Genomic DNA, 23054 nt, shown 5'->3' with positions numbered 1-23054 from the left:
CCAACTGTTCCATTCTGGTGCCATTTGCTAGCATTTTGCCCTTATCCCTCTAAACCCTTTCTATTCATATACCCATCCAGATGCCTTCTGACTGTTGTAATTGCACCAGCCTCCACCACTTCCTCTGGCAGCTCATTCCTTACACACACCACCCTCTGCGTGAAAAAGTTGCCCCTTAGGTCCCTTTTTAAATCTTTCCTCTCTCACCTTAAACCCTATACCCTCTAGTTTTGGACTCCCCATAACTTTGGGCTGTCTGCGGGCCACCCATTAGAGACATGGAACTGGGATTTTCGTGTGCCAAATCAAATTGACATAGAAGTGGTGAACCAAAAAAATGGCATTAATAGCTTCTGTGCCAGTCTGTTGCTTTAGCTCTTGACCCTGATGGCTTTTGAGAGGGCTAGAAAGTCAAGTTACTGCCGCTGTTAATCAGGCGCATTTATGTAACTAAGGAGTTTGTTACAAACTCATCACCTAAACTTCTCTGATTTTAAGAGGTACCACTGCCCTTTGGAAGTTGTTCAAAGCTGAACAGCTCTTGCCTGTCTGGAAGAAGGAATATAACATTGAAAAGGTTGTTGGTGGTTTTCCAAAGAAGAGTGAAAGTTTTGACAAAAGTCTTTTGGAAAATAACTAAAGTTTAATAATTTTACAATTTCCTTAATCCACTCTGGGTTTGGGTTCAAGTTTTCCATCTGCCCTGTTCAGTTTGGAGATGCTAATTCTTTTAATTTCTAAAATTAGAGATAGGCAGCAGTTGCAACAATGGCTGAATCCCTGCCTTTGTTACTGCTTCCGCAATCCTAATTAGCCACTTCTTCTGATCTCTCACCAATTCGGCTTGTGCCTTGATAAAAATCTCGACCTGCACATAGCCTCTGTCAGGGCTGGGTTTGCAACTGGGAAATGAGAGTAACTCCTGTGTGAAGATCCAGCCCATAGTTTCTTTGAGATTTTGCCAAGTCTTGTGTTGAAGTGACTGGAGGCGCTAAGGAAAATCTTCATACAAGTTCATGCCATAAAATTTACACCACAGAAAAAGATCAGTTGGTATTGAGTGCCTGGCCGTTACGACATTACAAACGTTTAACTCTGACTTTCACCTGCTCTGCTAAACACAATACAAGTACCTTAAATAGGTTGTTATTTTCCAAAACCACCAGATGTCTCATTGCCGAATGATCCTTGAATACAGCTGCCTCTTTTGGCAGGTCTTACAAGAAGCCCTAAATTACTATAATTTATTGTAATAGTAATCTGAGAACATTGGATCAGGATGAAGGGTTGTTTGCAAGCTGGGACTTTATAACTCTATAATAAAATTATTTTCCATTAACACATGTACTCTCTCAATACATCCTGTATCGATGCTGATTCATGTTTATTTATAGTCATATGGAAGTGACTGTTGATAATTACCACTCCTGTTGACAGATATGCTATTGAAGTGTCCAGTAGTAAGCGCTGATGAAAGCAGGTTTGTTTAATAATTCTTTCAATCTGCATATTTTGACTTTATTTGGATGAACTTCTACCCAAGTAACCAGAGCTGTAGGTGATCTTGACCACAGCCTGAGACACACAATAGTTCAAAAATGAACACAAAGCACAAACAGAATACAAACATCCAAGATCTAGACAATAACTAAACATAACTTTCTAAATATTTTCCCTATTCTCGTTATTTTTCAAGAAATCATCACATATGATCTGTGTAGACTCCTGGCAGTCAGGAAATGGCTAAGATTTTAGAATCAGAAAACACAGAAGGTGGCCATTCAGTCCATTATTCCCGTACTCTCCTATATTTTATTTACAGCCCTGTAAATATTTACCCTTCATGTATTAAAAAAAATTGGTTAAAGTTACTGTTGAATCTGCTTCCACAAGCCTTTCCATAATGGATTTCAGATTGTCATAACTCATTGTGCAAAAAGAAAAAAAAAGTTATATCCTCATGTCACCTTTAGATCTTTTGCCAACCATGAATAATTTGTTTTGTGTGATTATTGATGCTTGTGCCTCTGGAAACAGTTTCTTCCCATTTTTTTCAAAACAGCACACTATTTTGAGCAGCTCTATCAAATCTCCTGACAGCCTCCTCTTCTCCAAGGAGAACAACCTCTGCTTCTCCAATCTCTCTGTGACTGAACTGTGCCAATCCTGGAACCATCCCCATGAAACTTTACTGTGCTCTCTATCAAATTTTCACGCCCTTCCTAAAGTGTGATGCCCAGAAATAGACCATAGAAATAGGGACAGGAGTAGGCAATTCAGCCCGCTACGCCTCTTGATGCCAAACTATTCTTTTACAAACGTTCATGGAGTTGTACAGTACAGAAACAGAGCCTTTGGTCCAACTCGTCCATGCCAACCAGCTATCCTAAATTAATCTAGTCCCATTTGCCCCCTATCCCTCTAAACCCTTCCTGTTCATGTACTCATCTAGATGCCATTTAAAATAACTGTGCCACCATTTCCACTTTGCTGCTATTTATAAAACGTAGGATCCTTTTTTTTAAACCTTTTCTCAACTGGTTCTGCCTCCCTCACTGATTTTATGCACAAAGATCCTCTGGTCTCTTTGTTCCTCCATGTCCTTTAGAATTGCCCATTTCACCAACTTGTCTATGCCCTTGTGAAGTTCTATACTATCCTTCTCATGGTGCACAATGCTTCCAAGTTTTGTAAAATCTGCAAGTTTTGGAAGTTGTGCGCTGCACACCCAAATCTATGTTATTAATACAGAGCAAGAAAAGCATTGTTCCGGTACCAACTGTTGGGGTCCCTCTCTATATCCTGTCTTCCAGTTGAATAAACAGTTGCTCACCACTGATATGTTTCCTGTCACTCACGTCAACTTTGTATCCATGTAGCCACTGTCCCTTTTACTCCATGAGCTTCTACTAATAAAACCAAGGACTTCGAATGCTTTTTGAATACCTTCTGAACTAGTTCTGATATTTTCAATGGTTGGTATACATGCACCCCCAAATCTCTCTACTCTGCTCCCCATTTAGAATTGTAACATTTAGTTCATATTGCCTCTCCTCTTTCTTCCAACTGCAATGGATCACTTCCTGCTTCTCTATATTAACATTTGATCTGTTATGCCTTTACCATTTCGCCATTGTCTGTATCTTCTCTGACTAGCTTGCTCATTTTTTTACCGCATTTCTGAGGTCCATACTGTCAACAAACTTGGAAAGTTTAGCTTGCGTTAATGTTTAATACTTTTGTTTTACTGTCTGCCTTGCAGTGGCTCCTGCACCACCTCCAGGTTCCAGAAGCCTTCTCAGTCGATCATCCTGACAGAAGGCAAAATTTCCTCTCCCTCGACATTGCTGCACCTCTATCCAGTCAGAACCCTTGACCGACCACAACAGCCTCCCATTCAACCACGTACCATTGTGGAGACAGCTGACTTGATCTTACTTCGGTCCCCTCAGGTAAATCGCACCACACGTTTGGAACTACCAGAGCAGCAAGATTGATGTAGAGAGATGAAAATAAATTCAGAGTTAGGCATTTAAAAGTTAGACTTTTGAAGCCCGACTACACGACACTTTGAAGGTTAGGTCAATTTGGTAATTGTTAACTTGGCATAGAGTAGTGAAAAATCTAGCTGTACAGTTTAATTTGATAGAATCACGATGGTAAAGCTTAGAGCCATTTATTGACTTTGTATAAGATTTTACATATTATCCTCCATCTATAGTCATTGGCTCCAGACTGTTGCTTTCTTGTAATAATGGGTTTTATTTTCTTGTGCTTAGAAATTTAGGGAGATTTTAGCAAGAACATAAAGCGACAATTGTGAAAACATGCCTTTGATCTGTAAAAAGTACAGGGAACAGCTTCCATTTATATGTCTGGGCTGCATCATTATATCCGATCAATTTCCTGCAAATTCAAGGTGCTATTGATACGTCAGTGAACACCAGAATTTGCACACAGCCGGTACTCTGTCAGTTTGTTTTTGCTCACCAATTTTCCTATCTCCTGTCATTTGAAGGTGGTGATTATACCCAAGTGGCCTATTGCCAAATATGTTACTCTGTTATGATCCAAATGCATGAGGCTTCTCAGTCTAATCTCATTCTCCCTTCGTGTCCACGCACTTGACTGTCCATCTGAAGCCTCTAGAGACGTGCCATGAGATGGATTCCTGGGGAATTCTTTCTGAAACTGAATTATTTGTGTCGCTCCTCCTCCTATTTTCCTGGCAGAAATCAGTTGACTCTGCACAAATTGGAAATCAAGTCCAAGATCATCTTGAACAAAAACAGAAGTTGCTGGAAAAGCTCAGCAGGTCTGGCAGCATCTTTCAAGAAAAGATCAGAGTTAACGTTTCGGGTCCGGAGACCCTTCCTCAGAACGGGTTGGAGTGGGGTGGAGTGAAATAGGGAGGAAAGAGAACGCGGAACAGCTGGGAGATCAATGGAAAAGGGAAAGCACTTTTAGGAAGAGGCCAATGGTGGTAAATTATCTGGGGTTCTTGAGTGGAGAATAAGTGACTCCAGCACTTCTACAAAAATCACATAACTACTGAATCCGGCTCTCTGAGCTTCCCTACAGCTGCCGAGTGCTTCCAGCCTTGCGAGTCCAGGCTTGCGATTATTAAAATCAAAATGTTTGCTTAAAATCTGAGCCATATGGCCTTATTAACATATTTCAATGACTGATCCACCTCACTAAAGCACTTGCATCCGGTTGAGCTGCAAATGGAAATGGGAGGTGATGGCCAAGTGGTATTGTCACTAAACTATCAATCAGGAGACTCTGGTAATGTCCCAGGGACCTAGGTGCAAATCCTAGATAGTGGAAATTGAATTAAATAAATAATGCTCTAATAATGACCATGAAACCATTGTTGATTATCAGGAAAACCCATCTGGTTCACCAATGTCCTTTAGGGAAGGAAACTGCCATCTTTACCTGGCCTGGCCTCCATGCGACTCCACACACATGAAACATAACTGACCTCTGGGCAATTAGGAATGGCAATAAATGCCAGCCTGGCCAGTGACGTCCGCATCACGTGAATGAATTTTTAACAATTTAAACACCCCTCTCTAGTCTTGCCTGGAGGTGTTAAAATGCTCCCTTCCACGTCTACCTCCTAGTAAGGAACAAACTATTTGGGAGAGACACTAGAGAACAGAATGAAATCCTGATCAAATCATTGTTTTTAGAGAGTATGTGGAGAGGAGATTCAGGGAAGCAGCAAAAGACTAAATTCAGATTTAATTGAAAAGTGAGAGAGAGCTTTTTGTTGCAAACTAGCTCGCATCGAAAGACTTTGGGAATGCAACACTCTTATACTATGAAAGCCACATTTAAAGGAAACAGCTCCAGAAATGCGTGTCCTTGTGCTTTTGCAGACTGTTGCCACCTTCAGCAGCCGTATTCCAACTCTGGGGCGATACGCCTTTGTGATTCACTTCTATCAACCAGAGCACCCTTCCTACCCCACTGAGGTGCTGATTAATGGAGGCCGGATTTGGCAAGGTAATCCAAGTGAAGTACTAGAGTCACCTGCAGTGACTGCAAGGTCTAGTATGTATGTTTGATTTAAGTAGGCTGTGTTTACTCAAGCAAGGCTGTGGTTTCTTTTGATCAATCTTTGCTGATTCCATTTTATCAGATTATGTAATGTCTACGTGAAGCTGATGAGAAATTGGCGGTTATATGTAATATTGTTGTTCCTGCACATATCATAATGGATAATGACTGTTTAAGCGCTGTATTCATTTTCACCACATTGTAGTTCCTGACACACCACATGGAAGTCCCTTTTAAATTTAGTAACATCTTAACTTCAGAACCGAGTTTGCAATAATGATGGATAAGAACCAATCCAAATAAAATCATGAATAAACACTGAAGTTTCTGGAAATCTGAAACAAGCACAGTGAGTGCTGGAGAAACTCAGCAGATCTGGTAACATCTGCAGAGAGAAAAACAGACCTAATGTTTTGAGTCCAGACTGACTTCTTTAGAGGCCAAAATAAAACCATGATGTACTTTTGAAGGTAGCCCTGGATCTGTGGCTGTTCCTTTTGTTTAGGTTTCGCACAGTTGGCAGCACTGCTGATGTGAACTAAACAGAGCTGCTAAATTCAGCCATCTTCAAGACTGGAAAACCTTTCCAAAACAAAGGCATGTGAGACTTGAAATTATCAGCTGAAACTGTTGAAGGAAACGGTGATTTGGAGAATTGGGTTCTGTGCTTATTTCCTGCTGACATGCAATGAAGCTGACCTTTCGTTGGACTGCTCAGTCTGCACCTAAAGGGTTTTGGAATTAGAACCAGTCAGATACTTCTTGAGAATGTCTTGGACCATGAGGGTGAAATAGGATATAGTTTATACCGCTAATTCAGGAAGCACAAAACGCAGCACAGTAACTGATTGGTGGCAGCGTACTCCTAACCACAGACTGATGCCAGCAGCGTGAGTACAACTCCTGGGCTAGCTGAGGTTACCATGAAGGGTCCTCCTTCTCAATTGATCCCCTTACTTGAGGTGTGGTGACTTTCAGGTTAAGCCATCATCAATCGTCCCCCTGTCTGTCATAAGAGAACAGTCCCATGGCCTCGTAAGACTATGGCGACTTTGCCTTAATCCTAACCAATGGGTATTAGCCTATTTGTATCCAGTTCAGTTCTGGGCAGTAACAATCTACGACGTTTTTTTCAAGCATTTTGTCTCCTTACTATACAATTGCATAATTCCTTCCACCGTATTGCACAGTAGCTCTTTAGAATCATAGGATCCCAACAGTGCAGAAAGAGACCGTTTGGCCCGTCGAGTGTGAACCGACCTCCAAAGACTATCCCACCCAGACCCAGCCCCCCTACCCTGTACCCGCAAGCCTGTGCAAACTCTCACAGACATTTACCCAAGGCTGGAATTGAACCTGGCGCTGTGAGGCAGCAGTGCTAACCACTGAGCCATTCTTAGGACAAGCTTCTGAGAAGCTGAGAGTTCGATTCATGCCACCACAACGCTATTTATGCTGTGGGTTGGCAGCAGAAAAGTAACTATAAATGAAACCCCCGCCCAGTGAAGGGAGTTCACGACCCATTGCTGTCTCTATAGGTTGGGAGTCTATGGAATTCCCTGCCCCAAAGCTCGGTAGATGCAGGCGCTTCAAATATTTCTATGTCAGCGGGAGATAGATTCTTGATTACCAAGGGAATGAAGGATTATCGGTGATTTGCAAGGATGTAGATTTGAGGTCAAAATCAGTCAATAGCAGAGCAGGCTTGGAGGATGGAGTGGCCTCTTCTTGTCTCTCGTTCATATGTTATGCCTGACTCATCTAACCGACTCTGTTGTTGCAGTGTCTCTGAAGTGCCCTCAAAATGGGCAGTTAAAGATAGGCAATGCTGCAAAGGCAATATTTATTGCCTACATCTTGGGAGTAATTTTTTTAATAAAATAAAACCAGCTTTGCAGCTCGTCCACATGTTGTAAGTTTAATTAACTCTGATCCAAAGTCTATGTTCCTTCCATGTACTTTATTGACCCAGCATCAACTTGAGTTTCGTTTCTTTCCTTCAAGGTCATGTCAACACTTCATTCTGTCCCCATGGTTATGGTTGCCGTAGTTCAGTCCTTTCTGAAAATAAGATTATCCTGGATATAACTGACAACGATGTGTCCATTATCATTCGCGTGCCTGATGGCAAGACTCTGTGGTTGGTAAGCGATGACATTAGAGCACAATTTTAAAAAAAGCAAAACCATGGGCATTCCGCCCAGGAATGTAAGAACAGCCGGTTCTCATAAAAATATCGTTTTTCAGAATACACAGGAAATATTTCAAAGCGCTAAAACTGAACCTTTATAAAGAACATATTCCAATAGCCAAGAGATTGAGAGTTCAAGTCTCACAGCTGTAAGGCTTTAGATGCTAATCTCCAATGGGGCAGAGTTTAGTCAGGATGTTCTGTGGAAGAGAGCTGAATCTACAGTAATCTCACATCCCATTGGTTGATTTCTGCTCAAGTTCTTAAGTTCCTGTGAAGGAAGTGTGAGAATGACTAGAACTCAATGTACAAATCAAATGAGGCCTGAATGTCCGCAGGACATAATCCTGAGAGTTACTCTGCTACTGTGCCAGCTAGTTCTTTCCTTTGCTGATCGAGTCAGGTCTGCAGGACCTGCGAGGTTAGACTATGTCCATTTCACCGTGGGATTTTGTCAAATGTTGATCTTAATCTGCCGGCACAACTGGTGCCTGTTTGTCAACCAGAGATTGACTATCTACCCATTAGAAGCTTGTTTGTGTCTCTTTACCTCACAATAAACCTGCCCCAGACCCTCACCTCCAAACAAATATTTTCTGCCTGTGTTCTGATCTGATGCTCAGTTCCCTGAGTAGGATCCAGTTACATCCCACCTATAGATCACTATGCCTCACCCGACAATGTCCTGGCCTCCTGAACTTCGTCAGGTCCCGATTGTGTGGTACAAGTGGGAATATCCAGGATAAAGAGTAACTTGTAACTATTCCTCACATCTTGGGTTTGTCAAGGTTGAGTGGAGTCTTGATAAAACCCAGCAGGAAACCTGTATTTGATCAGTACCCAGCACTCCTAAGTTCTGTCGTCTTCTTGAGTAATTTCACCAGAGTAATGGTGAGAGTCTGTCAAACAGTTGTGCAATTACATGGGGTGAATAGACAAGGTCGTTTCCCCAGGGTAGCAGAGTCTAAAACTAGAGGGCATAGGTTTAAGGTGAGAGGGGAAAAATTTAAAACGGACCTAAGGAGCAATTTTTTCATGTAGAGGGTGGTGCGTGTATGGAATGAGCTGCCAGGAGAAGTGGTGGAGGCTGGTACAATTACATCATTTAAAAGGCATCTGGATGGTTATATGAATAGGAAGGGTTTAGAGCGATTTGGGCCAAATGCTAGCAAATGGCACTCTATTTATTTAGGATATCTGATTGGCGTGAACAAGTCCATGCTGTACAACTCTAATTTCAGCTGCCTGACAATTAATCATTTTTATTGTTTGAACATCTTAGCTCTGCCGAGCACACAATTGAACCATTGGTAAATCTGTAAATCTCTCTCCTTTAGGCCTACATTTTGATCATACCAGAAGCCAGTTACAATTCAAACTACCTCGTCGAAGAACCTTTAGACAAATCTTATGATTTCATAAGCACCTGTGGAGGAAACAGTTTCTATATCAAGTAAGTTTGAGCTTCAAGCGTGGCTACATGTCATGGGGAAGTGGCGCAATAGGTCCTTGGCATGTTTTCATGTGCAAATATGAGTCTCCTTCAGATCTTTTATATTACCTTTCAATAGTTTGTTTTGATGTAACTGAGTAATCCATCTGCAAAAGCTATTTGCAAAGAGGAGTTGGATATAGTACTTGGGGAGGTGACGGCTTGCTGGTATTATTGCTGGACTGTTAATCCAGAGACCCAGCTATTGTTCCAGGGACCTGGGTGCAAATCCCACCACGGCAGATGGTGGAATTTAAATTCAATAAAATCTGGAAAGAAGAGTCGAATGATGACCATGAATCCATTGTCAATTGGAAAAGCCCATCTGTTTCACTAAAGGCCTTCAGGAAAGGAAATCTGCCATCCTTACCTGGTCTGGTCTACATGTGACTCCTGGACCACAGCAATATAGTTGACTCTTAACTGCCCTCTGATCAATTAGGGTGCCTAGGCAGCAACACACTCATCCAATGAGTTTAAAAAAAAGTTGAGGCTAAAGGATCAAAGGAGATGGGATTAAAGTAAGAACCAAACTATTGAGTTGGATGATCATAATGAATGGTGGACCAAGCTTAAAGGGCCAAATAGCCTAGTCCTGCTCCTATTTTCTCTGTTTTGGTGTTGAATCCCCCTTCACTTTGGCTTCATGGTAGCAGCCTTACTTCAGCTTTAGAGAATTGACCCAAGACCTTTACACGTAATCTTGGTGAATACAGTAATGGGCCAGATCACATTTGGGAGATGAGTCATGCTTGACTATCTGTGGGAAAGTTCTCCTAATTTTGTCACAGGCCCCTCCATGTTAGTAAGAGGACTTTGTAGGGTCTTCCAGTTGACCGTTATAATTTTCTGAGTCAATCCCGGGTGGTCCATATAGTTTTATTCTTTCCTTTAGGCTTTGTCACAGTTTGATATAACTGAGCAGCTTGCTAGACTATTTCAGAGTTGAGAGTCTGAAGTCACATGTAAGCTAGACCAGATAAGGATGGTGCAATTTCTTCCTTTAAAGCGCATTAAAGAATCAGATGAGTTTTTACAACAGTTGACAATGGTTACATGGTCACCATTAGATGAACTTTTAATTCCAGGTTTTTATTGAATTCAAATTTCATCATCTTCCATGGTGGGATTCAAACCCATGTCTCCAAACCCATTGTGGCTCTGCATTACTCATTCAGTCATATTATCATGATGCCACAGCCTGTATTTGACAAAAGTAAATAAAATTGCATGGCTACAGGGATAGAACAGGGGAGTAGGATTGCTCCAAAGACAGCAACACTAATTGAATGGGTCAGTTGGCCTTTGCCTATATTGTAACAAATCTCTGCACTTGCTGGCTCTTGCTTGTGCTGATTTTGGAACCTTACTGAGTAAGAAGTAAGTGCCAATGCAAGACCAGTCATGACACTTCCAACCTGCTCCTGTATGAGGCACTTAAAAATGTTACAAAGACGTCTATAAATGCATGTTAGCTCCTGCCAGAATTTCCATACCCTTGTTCCCCATTACATTTCTCTCCAGGTTGCCCACTGAGGCCAAAACAAATATTGTGCCAGTTCAGGTTTTTGTATGTCAGTTGCATTTCCAGACCAGTGTACTGTCCATCCCTACGACAGCTTCCGTCTCTGCGGTATTGCCTGATATTTTTCCCTACCTCCTCTTCCCCACTGCTGACACCCTTATTTGTAGGTTTGTCCTGAGATGCAAGCTTAATGTTTTCCTGCTGACCTTCCAAACTCCATCTTGGTCTGTCACCCATGTCTTGTCCACAGTAAGTCACACTCCTCCAGCTCACTTGCCTTCACTGATTTCCACTGCATTCTTACATCCTGAGGGAGCACACTCGGAAAGGACAATTATTGTTACCTAACAACTCCCTGTAGATTTCACCACATGCCACCTCTACAGCTTCCTTCAAATGAATGCTACTACCCATGGCCTATCAGTCAGCCGCCTCCTTTGAGGCTCCTGTTATTTCCCAGCATCTTTTTTTGGAAAATATTATTCTGGCCAACGTTTATCGCCCACAGAGAAGGTGATGGTAAACTCTTGTTTTGAATAGAACTAGATGATTTCGAAGGCTGGTTAAGAATGAATCGCGTTGCAATTGGTCAGGAGTCGCATACAAGCCAGACCCAATAAGGGTAGCAGATTCCCCTCCATAATAGAAATCACTGGACCAATTTCAACGATCCAGGAATTGTGCAATCACCATGACTGATTCTAGCTCTTTATTTCACAATTATTTAATCAACCAAACCTAAATTCCACATCTCCTATCACAGCATTTGAACTCACACCTCAGGGTTATTATTCCAAGCATGCAGATTATCAATCCTGTACCATAACCATTATAGTATTACCCCAGACAGTGTTCCTTAGTTTCCCATAGGGTCTATAATCATCTTGATCCCAATCTTCTGGATTTCACCCTTTGTACCTCTTCAACTTGCTACTTCACCTTTCAGTCTGTCAACCATTCTCCAATCGATCTTCCAGTTCTCAGTCCGCCTCTCTCTTGAATTCTGTGCCACTCTGATTGCTTTCTTGTATGAAACCCTCTTGGGATTTTGAGGTTTTGTGTTCAAGGTTTTTTTTTTGCTGTAGCAATACCATCCATATTTTATCCAAAGTGCATAAATTTCTTGCCTCAGTTTGTGAATATATGAACCTGTGCAGCTTATACGGCCAGGATGAACTTTGAATTTGGTCTTTGATGCAGAGGGGAAAGCTGATGTTTGACTTACTTTATGTTGTTCAAACTGGGAAGCTTCGGCACAGAATGGATGAAGGTTTATTTTCGCCTTGATTGAAAAATGTCCAAATCTCTTGCAGCCCCAGGACAGCTTCAAAATTCTGCAAAGACTCTGCAGTGTCCCTAGCCGCATTCTACAATAACGGTGCTCTGCCTTGCATGTGCCATGAAGTGGGTGCTACCAGCTCATCCTGTGACCCCTTTGGAGGGCAGTGCAATTGCCGACCCAATGTGATTGGCCGTGACTGTTCCCGTTGTGCTACTGGCTATTATGGATTCCCTAACTGCAGACGTAAGGACCAGCTTTTAAAAGAAAGACATTAAGTTAAACCAGAGTGTAAGATGTTCAGACCAAGAACTGTGAAATGATTGTACGATTTGAATACTTTGACAACTTCAGTATACCTTTAACTTATTAAATCTAAAGGTATATTATCCTATGAGGAATATACAGCCAAAAAAATGTTTTGAAGAAGCTCTTTTCCACTAAATGGGGCACTTTAATGCTTATTTCTCAGGCTGTGTGAAGGAACTGTGAGATATAGTATTCCTCATATCAGTTAGCCTGACTTCATACAATTAGGCAGCAAATCACTTATCCTTCGCTGCTGGTATGTTCTCCTCTTGGAATACACAGCCAGCACCTTATGCTTGTAATGACTAAGGTTATAAGCACATAACAAGTAGAAGCAGGGGTAGGCTGTTCAAATTTTCAATCCTACTCTGCCGTTCAATCCAATCATGGCTGACTTTCTAGCTCCTGTTCACCTTCCCCGTACACTTTAATTCCCTGAGTACACAACAAGCAACTCGATGACTGAGCATTAATGATTCTTTTGGGGTAGAGAATTCCAAATAAAAGCAAAGTACTGCAGGTGTTAGCAATCTGAAATAAAAACATAAAAGTACAGGAGAAACTTAGCAGGTTTGGCAGCATCTGTGGAGAGAAGCAGAGTTAACATTTCCAATCCAATATGTCTACTCTTGTTCTGAAGATGATTTTATTAAACTCAAAACATTGACTCTATATCTCTCTCCATGGGCTGCCTGACCTCCTGATTTTCTGTAATGTATTCTGTTTTTATATGAAACAATTCCAAAGATTCTCAACTCTTTTTGAGTGAGGAGATATCTCCCCATTTTAGTCCCAAATGGCCAGCCATTTATTTTAAGACGGTGATACCTATTGTAGATTCCTCTGCTAGGGAGAACCATTCTCCCATCTTTTACGCCATCAAGCCTGTTAAGAATTTTATATTTTTCAATTAGATTTCCTTAACCTTTCTGCATTCCAGGGAATATTGATCCAGTTTACTCAACCTCCTATCATAGGGCAATTTCCTAGGAATCTATCAGGTGAATGGTTCATTTCTCTCCCTTCACGACTAATCTACCCATCCTTGGGTAAGGAGGCAAAGTTTGTACATCAGGGCCTCACTAAAATTTTTTCCTACTGTGACCCCAGTTTAAAGCTTTACATTTTGTGTGACCCCAGAGAGAAATTTGGGAATGGCATTGGGGTCGATTTCTGAGTGGGGTGTGGCTTCAAGCACTAGGGATGCAGGGATTAAAAACCACTAAGATACTTGCCATTTCGGAAACTCTGTAGGTGTTTGCGATCATGCCTCAGGACATATTAGATTAGGTTACGCACAGAGGCAAAAGAGATTATATACTTTTAGAGGGGCCTTGCAGTCAATTCCAGGAGTGCCAAATCTGAATCTTTGCTCCACAACCACCATTGCTGTGTCGCAACCCATGACCCAAAATGCCCATCCTGTAATGCTACCGGTTGTCAGTGTCCAGTGTTACATAAGCCCTGCTGGATATGGTACATAATGTGTGGTTTCACCAAGACCCTGTACAAATGCAGCAAGACTTGCTAAAATTGCATTTGTGATCTGCAGCAACTGCAGTAAGGAAGATCTGTGGCCTTTTCGTGATCTTCTGATATAATTTCAGCATGAAATCCCCAGAGAAAACAGATAGCTCTACTGGATTTCCATGTGTCACCTTGCATGAAATGTTTAACTCCTTGAGCTTAACTGGTAAGGGGAAGGCACACTCTGGTAGAATGATGGAAGTAAATTCAATCTATTAAGAAAACTGGACATATACAAGAAGCAAACAAGTGTGTAGGATAATGTGGAAGAAGTCGCAAAGTAGGACGAATTGAAAAGCTCTGTCAAGAGCTGTCAAGGCTTTTTATACGTACATAAAAAGCAAGAGGGTAGCCAGGGAAAGGGTTGTCCCACTCAAGGACAAAGGCGGGAATGTATGTGTGGACCCAGAAGAGGTAGGTGAGGTCTTTGCATCTGCATCCACCAAAGAGAAGAAATTGGTGGAGGATGATCTCAGGAAAGGGAGTGTTGAATTTCTAAGCCAAGTTACTATTAAAAAGGAAGAGGTGTTGTGTGTCTTAAAAAGCATTAAGGTAGATAAGTCCCTAGCTCCTGATGGGATCTATCCTAGAATATTGAGGAAGGCAAGAGAACAAATTGCCGGAGCATTGACAGATATCCTTGTATCCTATTTGGCCACAGTTGAGGTCCCAGAGAACTGGAGAATAGCTGATCTTGTTCCATTGTTTAAGAAGGGTAACCGGGATAATCCTGGAAATTACAGGCCTGTGAGCCTCACGTCAGTGGTACAGAAAGTATTGGAAAAGATTCTCAGGGACAAGATCTATACACATTTAAAAGCAAATAGACTTATTAGCGATAAACAGCATGGTTTTGCGTCAGGGAGGTCATGTGTCACTAACTTGATCAAGTTTTTTTGAGGAAGTGACGAAGATGATTGACGGAAAAGCAGTTGATGTTGTCTACGTGGACTTCAGTAAAGCCTTTGACAAGGTCCCTCACGGCAGACTGGTATAAAAGGTGAGGTCACATGGTATCAAGGTGAGCTGGCAAGATGGATACAGAACTGGCTTAGTCATAGGAGACAGAGGGTATAAGCGGAAGGATGTTTTTCGGAATGGAGGTCTGTGACTAGTGGTGTTCTACAAGGATCAGGGCTAGGACTTCTGCTGTTCGTGATCTACATAAATGATTTGGAAGAAAACATGGCTGGTCTAATTAATAAGTTTGCAGGCGATACAAAGATTGATGGAGTTGTGGATAATGAGGAGGATTGTCAGAGGATACAGCAGGATGTAGATCAGTTGGAGGCATGTGCAGAAAAATTTAATCCAGACAAATGTGAGGCGATGCATTTTGGAAGGACAAGTACAGGTGAAAATTATACAGTGAATGAGGGAACCCTTAGGAGTATTGATATGCCAAGGGATCTGGGTGTGCAAGTCCACAGATCGCTGAAGGTGGCAGCGCAGGTAGATAAGGTAGTAAAAAAGCTCATGGCATGCTTGCCGTCATTGGATAGGGCATTGAGTATTAGGATAGATAAGTTATGCTGCAGCTATATAGTACTTTAGTTAGGCCCCACTTGGAACATTGCATATAGTTGTGGTCACCACACTACCAGAAGGATGTGGATGCTTTGCAGAGGGTACAGAAGAATTTTACCAGGATGTTGCCTGGTATAGCGGAATTTTAGCTATGAAGAAATGTTGGCTAGACTGGGTTTGCTTTCACTGGAACGCAAGAGGTTGAGGGGTGACCTGACAGAAGTTTATAAGATTGAGAGTGGAATGGATAGAGTGGAATGTATGAGGCTTTTTCCCAGGATGGAGGGGTCAATTAGAGGGGGACACAGGTTCAAGGTGCGAGGGGAGATGTTTGAAAGAGATGTGCAAGACAAGTTTTTCACACAAAGAGTGGTGAGTGCCTGGAACGTACTGCCAGAGGAGGTGTTCGAAGCAGACACAATGGCAGCATTCAAGAAGCACCTGGACAAATACGTGAAGAGGAAGGGAATAGAGGAATATGGATTCTGTAAGTAAGAGCATTTTATATGGAAGGGAAAAATATGTCAGTGCAGGCTTGGAGGGCCAAAGGGCCTGTTCCTCTGCTGTATTATTCTTTGTCCGAGATAGAATGAGGCCATTCAGCCTACCATTAGGATTGGTCCATGATATAGATTTCCTCTTCGGTTTCTAGTGGCTTGACTACAGATAAGCATCCTCCTCTACAGGTCAGCAATCAGGACATGTGGGTTAAAAATGGGATAGAGGCAAAAAATGAACTCTTAAAAATGGAATGTGAGATTTGGTGCAAGCATGTGAAATTCTGAAAGCTTCAAGGCTCCCAATTCTTTTTCCTGTTACTTCTCCAGCGTGTAATTGTGGCAAGCGTTTGTGTGAAGAGGCCACAGGTCACTGCATCTGCCCCCCACGGACCATTCAACCCGAGTGCATTGTCTGTGAGCCACAGACGTTTGGTTGCCACCCACTGGTTGGCTGTGAAGAATGCAACTGCTCACACTCGGGAATTCGAGATAGGACCAGGCCTGGATGCAACAGTGAGAGTGGACAGTGCAGGTAAGGTGACTGGTTATGAATGCTCCACAGGGATCCCTGCTGATATGTTTGAGACACTATCCCACCTTGCCTCACAACGGAAGGAATGTAACAGTTTAATGCCAAATTCCAGGACAACTTCATTATCACCATGAGGTAACACAGTGTGGAGCTGGAGGAACACAGCAGGCCAGGCAGCATCAACGGAACAGGAATGTTGACGTTTCAGGTTGGGAGCCTTTTCTGAAGTAGGGTCCCAACCCGAATCACCAACTTTCCTGTTCCTCTGATACTGCCTGGCCTGCTGTGTTCCTCCAGCTCCGCACTGTGTTATCTCTGACTCCAGCATCTACAGTTCCTACTATCTCTGAGTTCATTATCACCGTGGTTTTGTCTAAGTCCTGATTAATCTACTCTGTTGATCAGATGTTATCAAATGCCAGGACAGTCATGGTATAGTGAATTCTGGCAGCAAGCTATGCGAGAAGGAGGAGCATCTCGGGCAAGCTTTACTATAACCTTCACATGATTTGGAGTAGATAGAGAAGCTATCTCAGTGCCTACTTTTTAATTCAGTCTCAAATTGAAAGGGAAATAACAGGGGAAAATATAAACTCTGCTCTCCTGTAATCCTAGGAATGGAGAGATGATGGGCAAAGATAATATTAATGTGATATTAATAATTTGTGACTTTACAAGTTACCCATTTCAGTTTTAAGGGGTCTTTTTTTTTACTGGTTTCAACTGGATGTCCGTGGGGCTGAAAATGGCAGGAAATGCACAAAATGGGCTTCTGGCCTCGCCACCAGCAGCCTCATTGTTCACCCACCCAATTCTCGTCACTAACTATCTACGTCTTAGCGAGCAATTGGTCTTGCTGAATCAAACAGGTTTATACTAGAAAACCCCACCTAAAGCTTCCAGTACCTGTGTGAAGCCCACGTGCCAAACGCTTTGATGTAGGCACCTCCCTCACATAAATATTAAAGGATTATGAGAAAGTAGTTCTTGACTGTTAGTGTCAAGCTACGTGAAGCATTCAGTATCTGTTTTGCTCGGGAACTTTTATGTTCTGGTGTGGTTTTCTATCACTGGTTTTGGGGAGATAGCATCAGTTCATGGAATTTGTGAAGTCAAAACAAGAGAGTTGCAGAACTCCATTTACTGCTTCAGATCGTCCTTGATGGAGTAGCGATAATCAGTGAAGTGGTGAGCGTTTTGTAAATGAGCTACACAGGAGAAAATGCAAAAAGTACTGAAAATGCACCTAAGCTCTGTGAGTGTTGAAACACACAATTTCAGTCAGGCTCCCACTGTTGGGGGGAGATTTATAGTTGTTACTTGGGCACAAAGCATTGCCAAGTGGGCATGAGGATTGCGTACCTTAACAAAGCCCACCCAATTTTTCTTCAATTCATTTCAATTGACCAGCGTCCCTCAGCATCCCACCCCCAACTAGGGTGCCAATACTATGGCACCAAATCTCCAACTCTGGCTCCCTTTGAATAGAGCTCTGTGCAAGATTTGGAGGCATGGACTGGAAACTAGGTGCCAATGTGGACTGGATCGGAAGGACTATCGTTCTGAACATTTTATTTCTCCAGTTTCTAATTTATTACTATGACCTGTAATGGTGGACTCTTTATTTCTTTTTTCCCCCTAACAACCTGTACTGAAGAATCAGTACCGAGGTGCCTTGTACCTAAGATGGTACTGTAAGCGGCAACTTGTAAACTTTTCACTGTACTCATTTGAGTACATGCCACAATAAAGCTAATTCAATTCAATTCGGGATTTACTTTATTTTTTGCAGCTGTAACTTCTGAGTTGTGGCTGAGAACATTGAGATGAGCCAAATCTTATGGGTCCTTGTTAATTCCTAACTGATTTTTTGCTTAGGTGCAAGCCTAATATAACTGGACGTCGGTGTGATCGCTGTGCTCCTGGATACTACCACTACCCTGACTGCATGCCATGTAATTGTAATGAGGCTGGAACCCAAGCCAGCATCTGTGACTCTGTCACTGGGCAATGTCATTGCAAGGTCAGTGCTATCAAAACGCAGCTACTCAAAGTAAGTAAATGACTTTACGACAGATAAATTGAAATGCAAAGTGACTATTTAAGAATTCTAGTTGCGGTGTGTTTACTTTAAACTTGCCTCTTAGACACTATTAGGTCTCATATTGTGCCACTCTGTCGTGCGCAGCCCTAACAGATACCAAAAATGTTAATGAACGAACAGTATATTTTCTGAGATTGAATGGAACGGCATCAAAACTAAAAGAATATCTGCCTGTTAGGCTTTTCACATATATTGTGTAGGTACCGATTATATACAGGATTTATCGTGGCTGGAGCCAATTCCAGAATTAGGGTTTTCTATAAATCTTCTGAAAACTGCAAAACTAAAGGTGCATGGAAATATTTCCACAACGTGAGCATTCCAAGAGCAGAATCTCAGTGGGTAAGAGAAATGTAAAATTTAGACACCAGGATCATTGCACATCCATCTGGATGGAAAACTGTTATCCCCCACTCTGGTTTGCTGGCCTCTGTGTCCTGACTACCCCTCTCACAATCTGTGTACAGGAATTATTGGGTATTCACTATTGTATATTCAGATAGAACTAATGGTTAGGTCTCACTGGAGGAAGACATAGCACTTTGAGGAATCCAAACCATCAGTGGAGGTACATCCATTGACTAATTTAACTTCAATATGCAGCGGTGAGCCACTAATGTGCAATTGCTGCTCAGTATTTATCCAAAATATAGTATGGTCATGCAGGGAGGGGATACATATAACTATAACTAAGGATGCCGCTGTGATGTTTGGCCTTGAATTTGGTTTTAAATTCATTACATTGTCTAATTTGTGTGGTTGTTACAGTTTTGATCAGGCACATAAAATGAATGGTAGAGTGTTAACTTCATTATGAATACGGAATCCTGCAACAACATCAGACAAGAAAAAGATCCACTGGTCCTGGTGTGTAGAGGGTGCGCCACAAAATAACAATGTTTTCTCAGAAAATGTACACTCTCGGCCACACTCAAAGCGCCATAGGGTGCAGTTTTCCCATCGCTGGTGTTGGTGGGAGATGGAGAGGTGAGAGAGGGGGAAATAACTTGCTGAGTTGGCCCAGGGGAAATACTCACCCCCACCTTGTCACCCAACCAGTTATGCTGTCAGCAAAAAAGTCAAAGGGTGACCTTTTTGATCCCCCTTCGGTTCAGGTCCCTAAGTAGTTAATTAATGGCCTAACATGTCACCTGGCCCCATCACCTATCTTCTTCGAAAGGGAGTTTCCTGACTGGGAAAAATGGCAACCTGCTTGTCAGGTTGGGAGAGGGTGTATCTTCAAATGCCCCAATTTGAGGGTCGTTCAATGGGGGAGAATGGGAATCAACAGGTTGGCCTCTGAAAACCATTCCCTGGCATTACCTTCAACCCCCTCCCCACCCCCCAACTGTGGGCCCGTTACATTCTCCTCATGACCCCCACGAAGTGGATAACAAGCACTTCTCTGAAGCTCTGCTTCTAATTGGCCGGCAGCTTGTGATGAGCCGGGTCACCAGTGTCGGGGCTTGTGATTTGCTGAGAGGCTTGCCCACACCTGTCTGTCAGCTCTTAATAAACTGGTGGGCAATTGGATAGGTTTTCCCTGGGGTGGGATAATGTGTTAGTTGGCACCTAATAGCTCCCCCACTATGCTTAAATGGGCATTGGAAAAATTCTACCTGTAATCATCTCAGAAAGGTGAGAAACCCAATTTGAAGCGCAGGCCCATTGTTGGGAGTAAACCTGGGCAATTCCTCTCTGATCCTCCTGTGTGTCCAGGGGACTGCCCTGACCTTGTTAATGTTACAGGTCACTCTAATGAAAAGTCATGACAAGATGTGCACTCTTTCCTCTGTTCAGGAAAATGTGGAAGGTCCACAGTGTGACACCTGCCGCCTGGGAACATTCTACTTGGATCCAGCCAATCCCAAGGGTTGTACCAGCTGCTTCTGCTTCGGAGCTACCGATCGGTGCCAGATCTCCAATAAGAGAAGAACTGCGGTGAGTCGTGCGTTGATCCCACAATGTCACGTTTTCCTCAGGAAGCCCCATTGTTGACAGTATCATTCAACCGAGTTCCTGCTTTTATAGGTGTGGTCGGACTCTCAGGCGAGCTCTGTTGAAGGAAACTGGAAAATGAAGCAAATAAAGTATAAATCATACTCCTTGGTTATGAGATGATACGGACAGATTTTCTGATTTAACACCCATGAAAGAGCACAGCCTGAGAAACCCGTCTTGTGTGGATTGCTATGTTGGCCATAGGGTCACACAACGTAGAAACCATTCGGCCCAGCATATCTATGATGACCAACAAATACTCAGTTTTTAGGGCAGCAAGTGGCTCAGTGGTTAGCACTGTTGCCTCACAGCTCCAGCGACGTGGGTTCGATACCACCCTTAGGTGACTGTCTGTGTGGAGTTTGCACATTCCCCCCGTGTCTGCGTGGCTTTCCTCCGGGTGCTCCGATTTCCTCCCACGGTGCAAACAGGTGCAAGCTAGGTGGATTGTCAATACTAAATTGCCCATAGTGTCCAGGGATGTGTAGGTTAGGTGCATTAGCGACGGACAATGCAGGGTTACAGGGATAGGGAAGGGGGAAGGAGGATGGGTCTGGTTGGGATTCCCCTTGGATGGTTGGTGTGGGTTTGTTGGGCCGAATGGCCAGTTTCCACACAGGGCTATATACCATCTGCTCTTCCCACTTTGTCCCATACTTTCAGACTCTGAGTGACCTGATTTTATTTGGAATTTATAAAATGTTACACCACAGAATGAGGTCCTTCAGCACATCTTGCCTATGCCAGCTCTTTTGACAATCAATGTATTAATCGCACTCTCCTGCCCTTTCTCCCCATTGCCCTCTCAATTCTTTTCGTTCAAAGACTACGAATTAATTTCCTTCCACCAGCCTTTTGTACATTGCATTTGAAATCAGAATTTGCTCTGATCTCTCTTTTCTTTCAAAAAACAGGTTTGCTCCTGCAGTTTCTGAGCCTTTTGCCTTAAACCTGTATTGTCAGGCTCCTGGCTGCTTCTCTCACTGAGTGAGCTGTTGCTTGAAGCTGCTTTTGGTTGCTATCTCTATCACAGAAGAATGTAATTTGCTGTAGTGTTGTGAAATTTATCAGTCATTGCAGGAGAGTCTAGACGAGATGGAAATGAAGATTCACACACCAACTTAGAATCTAATCTCTGTATGGATTTGTGACAGTAGAATAGTTGATCAGTCAGTTTGTCTTGACAGTAATATCTTAGAATCGTAAAAGCAGACTATTCAGCCCATTGAGTCCACACTAATGCTTTGAAGAGCATCCCACCCAGATGTACCCGGTTATCCTATCCCTGTAATGCTGCATTTCCCATGGCAATTCCACCAAGCCTACACATCCTTTTTGACACAATAGGAAATTTAGCATGGCCCAATCCACCTAACCTGCATATCTTTGGGGTGGCACGGTGGCTCAGTGGTTAGCACTGCTGCCTCACAGCATCAGGGACCTGGGTTCAATTCCACTCTCGGGCAACTGTCTGTGTGGAGTTTGCACATTCTCCCCGTGTCTTCATGGGTTTTCTCCAGGTGCTCTGGTTTCCTCCCACAGTCCAAAGATGTGCAGGCTAGGTGGATTGGCCGTGCTAAATTGCCCATAGTGTTCAGGGATGTGTAGATTAGGTGGGTTATAGGGGAATGAGTCAGGGTGAGGTGCTCTGAGGGTCAGCGTGGACTTGTTGGGCCAAAGGGCCTGTTTCCACACTGTAGGGATTCCACTGAAAGGAAACATTCCGACTGCAGAATGCATGCATGTTCCTGAACAATCGATTTTAAAAGTTTTCGGTTTGATCATCCTGCGTCATTTTCAATTCCAGTTGGAACATACGATTGGCTGGAAGTTGATGAGTAGTGATCGTCAAGAGCTGCTGGTAACTCCCAATCCTGAGGACAGAGAGGTTGCAGCTGATGTGGCCGATATCTCCCAGGAGCTATACTGGCAGGCACCACCTCCTTACCTTGGAGACCAGGTACAATAAGACAGATTCACTTCCATAAGCTTACTGCCCTCTTTTACAGATCACAGATACCGTTCGCCATCTGTATTCTTTTGTGAGATGGTTGTGCCACTGGCAGCATTGTTTTCCCATATTAAATCTTCCCCCAATGGAGTGATTCATTGAGTAATTTCAGAGGTCGGTTAAAAATCAATTGTATTTGCTGTGGATGTGGATTCAGGATAGTACATTTCCTTCCCTAAAGGGCATTAGTGAACCAGAAGGGTTTTTTTATGACATTACTCAGACTTGCAATATAATTAATTGCATTTAAGTCATTTTCACGTAATCAATTGCAGGTAAATTTCACCGGGATTCAAACCATCCCCAGAACATTAAACAAATAAAAACCAAAGCACTGTGGATGCTGGAAATCAGAAACAAAAACCGAAATTGCTTATTGTATCCATGCATAGTGGATCATAGTGCCTCTTGTGGCACAGTGGTAGTGTCTCTACCCTGGACTAGGGGGCCTGGATTCAAGTTCCCACCTGGTCCAGAGGTATGTAATA

At 42.8% G+C, this 23054-nt stretch overlaps 1 protein-coding gene across 1 annotated transcript in view; it reads left to right on the top strand.

Annotated features, from left to right (window-relative positions):
* Positions 1-23054, top strand: part of lama5 (laminin, alpha 5) — a 203816-nt gene that overhangs the window by 119836 nt on the left and 60926 nt on the right. Inside the window, exons 29-37 of the mRNA XM_048608550.1 lie at positions 3263-3452; positions 5388-5514; positions 7573-7712; positions 9097-9212; positions 12090-12301; positions 16246-16450; positions 18329-18473; positions 20355-20495; positions 22363-22515. Of these exons, the coding sequence (XP_048464507.1) occupies positions 3263-3452; positions 5388-5514; positions 7573-7712; positions 9097-9212; positions 12090-12301; positions 16246-16450; positions 18329-18473; positions 20355-20495; positions 22363-22515 (1429 nt within the window). The remainder of the gene's footprint in view (positions 1-3262; positions 3453-5387; positions 5515-7572; positions 7713-9096; positions 9213-12089; positions 12302-16245; positions 16451-18328; positions 18474-20354; positions 20496-22362; positions 22516-23054) is intronic.

The sequence above is a fragment of the Rhincodon typus genome, chromosome 19 (assembly GCF_021869965.1).
Source record: "Rhincodon typus isolate 14 chromosome 19, sRhiTyp1.1, whole genome shotgun sequence".
Classification (NCBI taxonomy): Eukaryota; Metazoa; Chordata; class Chondrichthyes; order Orectolobiformes; family Rhincodontidae; genus Rhincodon; species Rhincodon typus.
This window is presented reverse-complemented; position numbering and strand designations above follow the sequence as displayed.